General features: G+C 40.0%; 1 protein-coding gene across 1 annotated transcript in view; it reads left to right on the top strand.

Moving 5' to 3' along the window:
- Positions 1-12,044, top strand: part of LOC113136552 (eukaryotic translation initiation factor 4 gamma 1-like) — a 30,225-nt gene that overhangs the window by 3,826 nt on the left and 14,355 nt on the right. Inside the window, exons 5-9 of the mRNA XM_026317464.1 lie at positions 68-262; positions 610-712; positions 5,936-6,075; positions 11,450-11,542; positions 11,917-12,007. Of these exons, the coding sequence (XP_026173249.1) occupies positions 68-262; positions 610-712; positions 5,936-6,075; positions 11,450-11,542; positions 11,917-12,007 (622 nt within the window). The remainder of the gene's footprint in view (positions 1-67; positions 263-609; positions 713-5,935; positions 6,076-11,449; positions 11,543-11,916; positions 12,008-12,044) is intronic.

Here is a 12,044-nt window from a genome sequence, read left to right as displayed (position 1 = left end):
TCTTCTTTGTCACCCTCCACACGTCTGTCATCTGCATCCTTGATATACTTCCTTGCCTCCTCTGTAGCCCTACTACACCAACAGGGCCAGCCTGCCTCCCAGCAGCGGGCCTCGGGGTGTCCCTCCCAGTACCGCTCCTCGCCCTGTGACGCCCACCCACGTCTACCAGCCAGGCCCTGGCTCCCAGATGATGATGATCCCTGGGCAACAGTTGCCCTTCCCCAGCTCACCACAGGGACCTGCGTACTTCATATCAGGACAGGTAGGAGCCACAGACTGGGGTGTTGTCCTTGAGTGGCATTGCCAGATTGTCTTTATGCACGAAGCAGATGGTATAAATAATTGAGCTGGCATGGCACCCCCATGCTAATACAAATACGGAAAATTTGCCATGCTCTGCATTTATGTTAGAACTGAAAAGCTGTTTACAAATTGAAAGTTCTTATGTTTTATTTCTGTTTGAACCATGACTGTATTGTTTATGGTGAAGAGAAGGAAGTCTATCTTGTTGTTCAATTCTTTTACACTTATGTATCTTTTATGCCTAACAATTTTTTTTGTCTCTCCTCTCTTCCTTTCTTCCGCTTTCCTTTCCCTTTGTTTCTTTAGTACCGGTCAGCAACCTATGTGCCCACACCCCAGCAATACCCAGTCCCAACAGGCACCCCAGGCTTCTACCCAGGCACCAGTCCTGCTGAATATGGTACTTATGGTAAGAGGCTCTACCTGGGGCCTCACCTGAGCCACTCACACATAGTAAAACCCTCAGCATGACTTTACACTGACACAAAAGCAGGCACTGGTTCAAGAAATAATTCTGCGAAACATTTCAGAAAGTAAATTATTGTGCTGTCACAGGGCACACATGACATTTCACTTAATGGAATTTAAGGCAAATGTTTCAACAAAGGGCAAATAGTATGGGAAGCTGACATACTGTAAGTTACTAAACCCCAGAATAATGTACATGGACACGGGTGGTTGCTCAGGACAGTTCTGGTTAACATGAAATTTTAAGAAATAGATCAGTAGGTTTAGATTTGGGCAATTATCCGTCATTGCAGCAGCTTTATCAATTTGTGCACACAGAACTGTTCTGTTTTAAGCCAGATGAGGTGGCAGAATGTATTTTGTCTATCTTGCACTGACATTGAGCAGTCACACAGGGAGAAATCAGCAGCGATTACTTTTTCTCAACCAACATTCACCAGATGGCTATAATGAATTGCAGATATGTTGTCAGTAATGGGCTAAATTCTGGAAAGTGTTAGAAGTTACTATGTGAGCATAAATAGCATCTGTATTTATGACGTTAGGTCGGTCTGTGTCCATCATATATGTCATATACAATAATCTAGCTATTACAAAGTTCTAACATATTTCAGTTTTTTTGCTTCCTGTTTCTTAATTTGTCAAACTCTGTTGTCATAAATTCATCACATCTGCTAAATACAGTAACACTACAACGTTTGCTGTTGATTTCATGTGTTTTCCCACCCTCTAGAGGTGGCTAAGTGTCAGTACATCACAAGAAGTCACAAAGCTGTTCAACAAACTTGTTGACCCCCCACATCAGGCATCCAAACTATGTGTTGCCTTTGTTTAAAGTGGACCTTATCAGCAATAGAATACACAGGACTGTAAAAACAATTCTTCAGTTCTTTCTCTTAGGCTGTCATGCACTTAATGATGCGCATCGCAGTTGAAATACCTACACATATTTTTGCACCTGGATCTGCCCGTTTTTAAAATAGAAATAAAATAGTGGCAAATATTAAGTTAATTTATTGTTTATTATTTGCAGAGTTTTTTTTCCATATTCAAATCTCTGGTCAGTATTTTCAGATTTTTTTAATTGCTCTCTGTGTGGTAAGAAACAGTAATGTAGGAAAAATCTTTATGAAGCTTTTCAAATAAGTGTTTCCCTTGAAGGGGACTGTGTTGTGTATGACTGGCAGCCCCAGTTTAACACTGACAGTGCATTTGGAAGCTGTTTAAGGGTGACTGACAGCATATTGAAAATAATTTGACCCAGTCTGCGAGTTTTGAATTTACTTCGGACATCTTGTTGTTCACCAGTTGTATGAAGTGAGCGTCTCTCTAATTCCCAATGTGTTTGTATCAGAAGGTTTGTTGTCACGTCAGTCATGCTGGAAGTCACATGTTATGATGTCAAGTTAGCATATCACCCTGACCAGCTAGGTCATGTGACAGTGAGACATAGCTCTCTGAAACTCCTGCCTTTGATGTGTTGCATTACCATCTTCTTTGTGCAGAGGCAGGAAAGTGTTACAAATACACAGTATGTCTGTCCCCTCCAGTCTTCTCAGTGGTGCCTTCTGTCTGACCACTAATTCCTTTTCTAGTAGTCGGGAGAAAACACATACATAACTGGTGACTATTTTTAAGGCTGCTGCCCCCCAAGTTGAGTGATTTGCTTCACTCATCCCATGCACATATACACAGCCCACCCTCTTTGTAGTGGGCTGTGAAGTCTTCACCAGCATGGATCAAATCACTTGTTCCGGGTGGAGAGATAGGGGAGTTGTCAGAGAGACTCTGAATGACGTAACTGAAGAGTTTAGCCTGCCTGCTAGTTCACTCTGGAGGGGGGAGGAAGGTAGAAAAAAAGTGAAAGGCAGGGAGGAATCAGGAAGGTCAGAGGGAGGAGCAAAATGGACACACTGCAAGAGGAAGGAAGAGCATTAAAAGAAGTCATTCTGAGAGGGCACTCATTGAGAGAACAAGAAGTCTGAGAGGGGGTCTGAACAGAAACCCGCCCCTCTCCTTTTTTTTTTTTTTTGTCCATAACGCAGTTTTGCATTCAGAATGGGGAATCATGGGTCCCAAGAGAAGCAGGACACTGAGGGTAGGTGTTGTCTAGACAGTGTGCCTCTTTGCAGCACCCTCTCTCTCATTGCTGTTTCAATCTCCTCACTCAATTTGTGAGTCATATCTTAAGTCTGTTATTTACAGTATTAGGACGCTGTCCAAGAAAAGTTTCATTCTACCTTCTGGCTTGCTGGTTCCCAGCATGCTCCCCTTGTCCCTCTCTCTGCCCTTCTCTCTCTTTCTGTCTTCCCTCCCTTTCCCTCGCTCACTCTCTCCGCCAGCCGGTGTGGGTTTTTGACTATATTTAGTCTGTGCTGCTGATCAACAATGCAGACTCAGTAATGTGAGTTAGACTGAAATGCATGCAGAGGACGAGAGAGGCAGAGCAGGAGCTAGTTACCGCCGAGCTGAAAGAGAGCCTCTTCAATCTGAGGATTTTTTTTAACCCAGGTCTTTGAAAGTGGGCTACAACTGGTTCTGAACTGTAGCTGAGGCCAGTTACAAGGCCAGGTAATATCACAGGATGGTTGGATGTCTAACTGAAATTATTGACCAGTAGGTGTATAGAAATTCCTTTTTTTTAAACTTGGTCAGTTTGGCAGCACATAGATGTGTGAATGTAAAAAATATTTATGGCCTTAAATAATTGGCACCAATGCAGGGCTGGGCAAAGTGGGAGACTGCTGTGTCATAGTATGAAGGCCTACCTGTTGGACCTTCCCGATGCCATGTCTGCCTCTAAGTTGTTCATTCAGATATAACATGAAGTGAGGTTTAGAGAAGACGAGAAGAAGAGTACAAAGAGCAATGTGGATTTTATGCAATCTTCTCTGTTCAAGAGGATATCTGCTTAGTTCTGAAATTATCATGTTTGAGAAGTTGATAGTTGCGGTTTAAGATTTATTACTTCACTGCACTAATATTTAGACAGGCAATAAGAAAAGTTTTGAGGTATTTTTTTAGAGGTTTATCATCACCTTTAATCAGAATGCAAGCATGGGCTGCAAAACCAAAGAAGTGTAGAACCGAAACAATTAGTCAGTTCACAGAAAAGATTCGCAACTATTGTGATAAATAGTAATTTCACAAAGTTTTTAGGCTAAAATGCTAAAAAGGGGAAATGCTAGCCATTTCCAGCTCATGAAATGTGAGAGTTTGGATTTCAAACGTGATAGCAAACTTTTTTTTTTTTTAGATAGCAATTCAAGGAATTGGTATGCTACATTTGGTTCTGAGAAATGGTCTTTTGACATCTTAGAGACAAAATGGCAAAAGACACAATGAAAATATTTTGTTGTTGCCTTTTACAGGTGGTCAAATTTACTCAAGTAAAAGAGGAAATTCAACTTGCATCTGACATCTCACTTTATCACCTTCATTTAATTGTTTATTCAGTCATTAATGTAATAAAATAGAATAAATGAAAGGATAGTAACATTAAGAATGTGAATTTTCAAATTTTTCTCAAGCTTCATTTTAATTTATTTGTATAGCACCAAAACACAATATAATCATCTCAAGTCACTTTAGATAGAAACCCAACAAATCCTTTATGAGCAGCACTTGGCAACAGTAGAGAGGAAAAACTCTTTAAAAGTGCAAAGTTACTGGTCATCCAGGCCTTTATGTCCTTTAGAGACGCCTGAAGTCTGGCTAACCGGTTTGTGTTATCATTTTTCATAGATAGATAGAGCTCAGTGTCATCTGCATAGCTGTGGTAATTAGTAGAGTGCTTGCTAATAACATTGCCTAAAGGAGGCATGTACAAGGTGAACAGAATCGGTCCTAACACAATACCTTGTGGAACTCCATAACAAACTTTTGTGCTTGTGGAAGGTTCATCATGATCATGAACAAATTGGAATCTGTCCGATAAATGAAATTGGAACCACTTTAACGCTGTTCCATTGATTCCAATCATGTGGTCGATAGCATTAAATGCAGCACTAAGGTCTACCAGGACAAGTATAGAAACGAGTCCATTATCTGAGTCTAAGAGAAGGTTGTTGGTGCTCTAAATCCTGATTGAAAATCTTCACATAGTCGATTTTTGTGTAAGTGGTCTAAGTCTAATAGAGATGAGCCAACTAATGGCAGGGTGTCTTTAAGCAGTCTAGTTGGGATGGGGTCTAAGTGACATGTTGATGATTTAGATGAAGCACCTGCTAACGTGAATTCAGAGAGATCTATGGGAGAGAAGCAGTCTAAACGTAACTGTAGTCTTACAGATGATTCAAGAGCAACTCTAGTAGAAGCTTCATTTATGGCAGCTATCGGAAGCATCTGATGAAATTTATCTCTAATGTTTGTGATTTTATTTGTAAGGAAACTCAAGATCATCACTGCTGAGAGCTAAGGGAACACTGGGCTCTACAGAGCTGTAACTTTTTGTCAGCCTGGCTACAGTGCTGAAAAGAAACCTGGGATTTTTTCGGATTTTTTCTAGAGGAGAGTCGCACCATTCAAAGTGGGATAGATGTTGTCCCTTGCTATCAGACCAGGTTTTCCCCAGAAGTGGCCTAATTGTCTATGAAGCCCACATTGTTTGCTGGACACCACCTAGACATTCCCTAATAGAACAACGACATGCAGCTAAACATGTCATTGTCGGTCAGACTGGGGAGAAGCCCAGAGAAAATTATGGAGTTTGACATTGTTTTGGCAAAGTTACACACCGACTCAACATTAATTTAGAGTATATTTTTTAAATCTAGGAACTGAATCAGGTGTGTTTACACCTACAAGGTACATTGTTTTTGTTTTTTAAGAACATTAGATTAATGCCTAAAATCTAAAAGTAAGCCAAACATATCATCAGCTGGCAGTGAGAAGACTTAAGTACTTAAGCTGCAATTACGTCATTGTAATGACATAACTCATAACTTTGCAGTGAACATAAAACTGCAGCTGTTCTTCTGCAAACCAGACCTCATTTTCAAACTTAGATTAGCAGAATGTTTTAAACATCAGTATTCTTTCATTACGTAAACAGCTTATGTCCTCTGTCTACATCCTGTGTATTTACATCAGATAGATGTGTTTATGGCTACAGGAGAAAGTCATATTGTGGTATTTAACCTTCTTCTCTCTGTCTGATTCACAGCAGGGGCTTACTACCCCGCCCAGCCTCAGTTCACCCAATCGGTGCAGGCAGCACCCGTGATTATGAACCCTGCCCCTCAACAGCAGCAACCTCCACCTCAACCTCCCCAGCATATCCCCACCAAACGGGAACGCAAACAGGTAGAGTCAGTATTCCACAACATAAAACATGTTACACTTTAAAATGACAGGCTTTTTGAGAATATATATTTGGTTCAGAAGTACCAAGCAGAATGAACCATTTCTAAAGCTAGAATAGGCCTTTCATATTGTTAAAAATGTTGGAAATGCTAATCAGAAAGTAACACAGACTTATAATAACAGTTCACATAAAATGGAAAATGTCTCTTTTTTGGATAGCATCATTTTATCGAGGTAGGTCAGGTACTTTAACATGCACAGTTCTTTTATGTTATGTGAATATATCGTACGTGTTTTGTACTCATGAGAAAATTCCAGCCACAAACAGCTACTACGAGATAAACTCAGGGTTCCTCTGATAACTTTTGCCTGTGTCAGTGTAGACATCTGAATATACAACTTACTGATATAGCATATTAAAAGCCAAATAATGTTTGGCTCTTGAATTATAGAAAAAAGGTTTCATTGCTGTTCTGCACAGTATTTTGTGATAATACAGCAGCCTTATGGTTGCTTAAATTTGCTTGATTGCGTGACCATATATGAGAGTTAATACAGCCAATAGTCATACTTTCCACCGACTGAAGTCAAGGAGATAGTAGATAAGGAGATACATTTGGGTTAGTTGTTGTAAATTATCCCCTCTGAATACAGCTATGAAATACCCACCTTTTTGTCTGTCAAAACATACTTGGTGTTTGTATTTCAAGGCTACCAGCAAGTTTTATTAGATGAGCATGAACTTGGTTATTACAATAAAGAAGTGAGCATACCAGACATCTCCAGGCCCCACCCCTCATCTCTGCTTCAGGCTAGTGGTTTGAGGCTACGTTCGCTTATTCCTTAACCAGGGTCCCAGGGATCTGCTGGAGCCTATCACAGCTCTCTCTGGGTGAAAGGCAGGGGTCCACCCTGGACAGGTCACCAGTCCATCACAGGGCCACATAGAGACAAACAACCTCACACACTCACACTCACTCCTATGGGCAATTTAGAGTCACCAATCAACCTGACATACATGTTTTTGGACTGTGAGAGGAAACCAGAGTACCTGGAGAAAACCCACGCAAGCACAGGGAGAACATGCATGGCAAAAAAAAACGGTCCAAAAAAAAAAACCAAAACTGCATTTACTGTGTTGCTGCATTGCTCGTGGCCCTTTTTTAACTGTCAGTCTAGCAGTGTTACAGGACTGCAATGCTAAATAATGCTGGGTTTGTTTGAAAATTCAATTTGAATTTTGATGCCACATCAGAGTAATACTAAATACTCATATAACATGTGTCCAAGCTAACCAAAGGTAATAAATGGTCAGTTTTCTGAGTACTGTCAATGTAGACCAAAATAGAAAAGTGAAAAGTAAAAAATGTTGGGTGGATAGATATTTTGGATGGACCTTTTTAGTGTAAAGACAATTACCAGTGCAGAAATGTTAACAAGTAATAATATCCAGTGAGTCATTGTTGACAGGAAATAGTGTTTGAAAAAGCGGTGAGCTTTGCCTTAACTTGCTGTAAGACATTTTTCCCATTTAAAATGCCTTCATGTGGTATGTGTTAGCTCTCTGTGAACTGAAGCCCCAGTTTGTACCTCTCATCGTATCATTTTTATTTTTGAGACTTTGATGGTTACAAGAAATGACTCATTTTTGATTCCTCAGTGGCTCTTCAGTCTAGTTAGAATATCTGTTTTTTTTGTGCAACCACAGATTGCAGCCCAACACATACTTTTTTATTTTTATATATAGGTCTTTGTGAATTCTGAAAGGTCATTCCCTAGATTTTTCTTTGAGGCAAAACAAACGTATTCTCCAAATCATTACATTAAGGTCTCAAGTGGAAAAGCTGATGAATACATGAGAGGCATAAGCCTGCTATGTGAACAGGTTTATCAAGGGGGCTGCATTTTCAATAATGAGCTGCATCAGTCTCTTTTGAAACTGGTTCTGGCTAGTTTGAAGCTTTTTCATTGTTCAACTTTTGGCTTGGCTGAGTGAAGTTTCTTTCACTTCATGGAAACTGGAACTTAAACCTTTTTTTGTCTTCATCTGGTTAGTGTTCCAAAAATTGCTAAAAGAAATATATTTTTTAGTTTTTATTATTCGTTGGAATGATTCATATATTTGTAAAGTATGAATCCTGTAATGTATTATCAGTATTAACATGAACAAGCTCCAAGTATTCAATGCGACTAGGACTTTTGCATCAAGGTGTGATGACTGGGTCCTTATTGCTGGGGGTCCCTCTCCGCCGTTGAGAAGCGGACGTAGTCGCCTGCGGTGGACTTTGGCCTGTTCCCATGAGCCCTGGCCATGCTAAAACAGTGGCTTTTAAGGTCCATGTTCACTCACTGCCTGGGTCACATACTCCGAAACAACATATGAAACTCCCATAGTAAATTTAAGATAGACACTGAAATATCCACTGCTTGGGTCTGCTGATTGTGCTTCAGCTTTAAAGGCATTTGTGTGTGCGTAAATACACAAAAAGCTTTGCTTTGTTTTTTTTAATGAATGATGCACCTATTACAACACAAAGCACACTATACTAGTATCAAGACAGGTAATATTATTATTATTTATTATTTTTTAAATTTGCTGAGATTAAATTTAAAAGGGTCTAAAAGTGCCCCCATTTAATATCTAAATAAATATATATGGCTTTGAAAAATAACAATTTAAACTGTTGTTTTCTTCCATGATGTTCTTTTCACTCTTCTAAAAGTTGGTTGGCCCCTACTTGTCCACATCCACTGAGGTCTTTCAGAGTAACAATTTGATTGACACAAGGGGCAGTGTCACACAGATTCCTTAACAACACTGGGCTGTGGTAATGTTACTGCTGTATTATTTGAGATGAGTTTGCAGGGTATGGATATTATTGTTTTAAGTTATTAAAAGTTAAGTTATTTCTTCATATAATGTGTGTTGCTGATTATATTCATCTGTGATTTAATTGTGAATTTTTGGTGTTGGTGCACCACCAACGTTGTACTTAGGAACTAGTATATAGAATGAAACAAACTGGTTATTTTTAACAAGGTGGTTGATTCTGTTCTGCTGGGGAATTGGACAGTGTTGTGTAGTTGAAAACAAGGGTTGTACCAGATTGGAGTGTACCTACATGCTGTTAGTGATGATTTTGTTGTTGTTTTTTTTTGTTTGTTTGTTTTTGTTTTGCTGTCCAGCAGGTTGTCAGTTGAGGAGATTGTGATATTCTTTTTTTTTTTCTTTTCAAGTATTGATAGAGAGATTTGGGGTTTCTTATTTTTCCAGTAAGACTATGAAATTAATAAATCAAGTGGTTTAAATCATTCATCTGAGATGTTGTGGGAAGCATTGAGAGCTTTCATTTTAACTGTAACGATTCAGCCAATGAGAGACAGTGGGAGTTTGGACGAATGTTTGAAATCATACATCTTTTTTTTTAACAGGGGTGTAATTGAGGTTTAAGGACTTTGACAGTGTGGGGATATGATAAAACTTAAGTATTTACTGTTGTATGTGGAGTTGGAGTGGTACTATGGTGGACATGTACTAGTTTATTGTGTGGTTCAATACAATATTACTAATACATTCTTGGAGAATGCATTAGTAATGTTAAAAGTTTCTTGTAGTGGATTGTAGGGATCCTACGTATAATAAAGATTAAATTATGTTGAGTTAGTATATTGTATGCCTTTTAATTTTACGGTTTTGTTGTCAGCAAACAGATGGTGAGAATGGGCATGATCATCAGCTACCCTCCCTTGGGTCAATGATTTTAAGGTGATATTCTGTTTTCAGCTTCTTTTTTTTTTAATCCATTTTCTATCTAGTGACAGGCAGAAACAGTAACTCTGTGAACTGCCTTATTTTCTTTCTCTACACTCTCGCTCTGGCTGTGTGTTTCAAAAAGAAAATCCAGAGGGGAGGTAAAGGACGTGTCAGCACATAACTCAGCTCCACGTGGCCACTGGTCTCCACCCCCCTTCTAAGCCGGAAGGGCTAACCAACCAGTTTTCCTCTTCTGTTGTGGCACACCCCACCTCCTCTGTCTCCTCCTCCTGTGCTGGTTTCCTCTGCTCTCAGACGGAGTAGGCCTGGAAAAAAAAAAAAATTTACATACAGAATGACAGAGCAGAGACAGACGGGGGAGTTTCTCATGGTAGCTGCAGCTCATTTGATAAGTTTTTTTTTTTTTTTCCCTGGAAACTCTCATTCCCCCTTCCCTGCCTCTCCTTCACTCCCTGGCCCCTTTAACTGTCTGTTAGTCTCTGTGGGTGGGGGTTTGCATTCCAGTACCATAGCTTTACAAGGCCAGTCGCTTTATCCTCGTTTTCCCCCCTCCTTGTTGTGTTCAGTGTATGCAAGAAGGACAGAGTGAGTCAAGTTGCTAGCTAGCTTAGTTACAGTCAGACCCAGCCCTGGTCTGTCGTGTTTTGCCTCCAAGTTGCTCACCCTGGATGTGTGTGAGTTAAGCGAATATCAGCTACGCTGGTTACATCTATCCACCATCCTGCTTTGTGGGGTTTAAGGTCCAGCTCGAAGCAGCTGGAACAGCTACTCCAGCTCCAGGATGAGGCCTGCAAGCGTTTGTAAGGCACGAGGAGAGGAGGTGCTGACAGACATAACCAGGTAAAAGTCAATAAAAATGAGCAAATGTTTTTTTTGGTCAAAAGTAGAGCCAGAGAACAAGATTCTTGTTCCAGTTCATTTTGACTTTTGACATTTAATTCTAGGGACTCAGTTTATTTAGTAACATTCTGGTCCACTTTAATGCCAGCTCTGACTTCCTGAAGTTAATAATGTAGAGTGTGAGTGAGAGAAATGTGTTCTGAATAAAAATAACATGTTTGCAATGTATAGTATGAGCCTTCGTTGTGCGTGTTCACAGAAAAGTCTTCGGTTGTCAAGCCTGATTGTGCTTTGTGTGTCACAATGTAAAGCAGCAGTGAAATTTGTTTGATAATATGGATTCAATTTAGTTAACTTGGTTCTGTCTTAGTCACGCAACATTACTGGTGACTAAGAGATTGAAGTGCGTTCAGTTGTGCAGCAGAAGAATTTGCAAGGCAGTTGGTGTTTGGATTTGGTGTGCCTCTGTTCAGAATGTGAGAAATGTCGCTTTCATTGAATGAGAGACAGCTAGCGAGTCATAGCCAAAGAGAAAGCACAGAAAGGGCTGGTGACTATAGGTATTACATCATTGCAAGGCATCTCCTAATTTGCATTACACTCCTGACCCTGAAAATGCTCTTGTGAGGTAAGAAAAATAGTCTAGTTTCATTCCTCATGTACTTTTCCCCCCCAGCACTGTCTTAGTTCTGTCATTTTTTTTGTTTGACCAACCTGATGTTTCACCTTGACAACTCACCTGCCTTCTTTCTTCCCTAGATCAGAATAAGAGACCCTAACCAAGGAGGTCGAGACATTACAGAAGAGATTATGTCAGGAGGCCGCAGTGGCTCTACCCCAACCCCACCACAAGTGAGCTACATAATTTTCCCACCAAGCACAGTCGATACAGCAAACGTAGTAGCACACTGTCACATTTTCAATTTAGTTTTTAGACACGTTAGACAAACCATTTAACTGACGTCACTAAGATGTTTTTTTTGGCGTCATGTTTAGTTTTTCTTTTTGAGTACTATTAGCTAATACCATAGATAATGACAGTTTGTTTGATATGTATTGACTAGATACCCTATATCTGCTTACATCTGTTACACAGCAATCTGTCAAAATCAAACTGATCTATGATTTGCCTAACATAAAGCCACTCTTTCCCTCATCAACTAACAAAAGTGTTGTTCTGACTCCAAAGGTCATACCTCATTGTTTGGTGTGTATCCTCCTAACAGACAGCCATATCTGGATCAGAAAGTACAGCAGTGGCTCAGCCCAATGGTGAAAGTGTCATAGCTGCTGCTACACCAGCACTGGTTAGACCAGGTAAGTGCTATGAACAGAACGTAAGGACAGTCTCAGC

The sequence above is a fragment of the Mastacembelus armatus genome, chromosome 13, assembly GCF_900324485.2.
Source record: "Mastacembelus armatus chromosome 13, fMasArm1.2, whole genome shotgun sequence".
In the NCBI taxonomy this organism is placed as follows: Eukaryota; Metazoa; Chordata; class Actinopteri; order Synbranchiformes; family Mastacembelidae; genus Mastacembelus; species Mastacembelus armatus.
The sequence above is the reverse complement of the archived record's forward strand: the minus strand, read 5'-3'. Positions and strand labels throughout refer to the sequence as shown.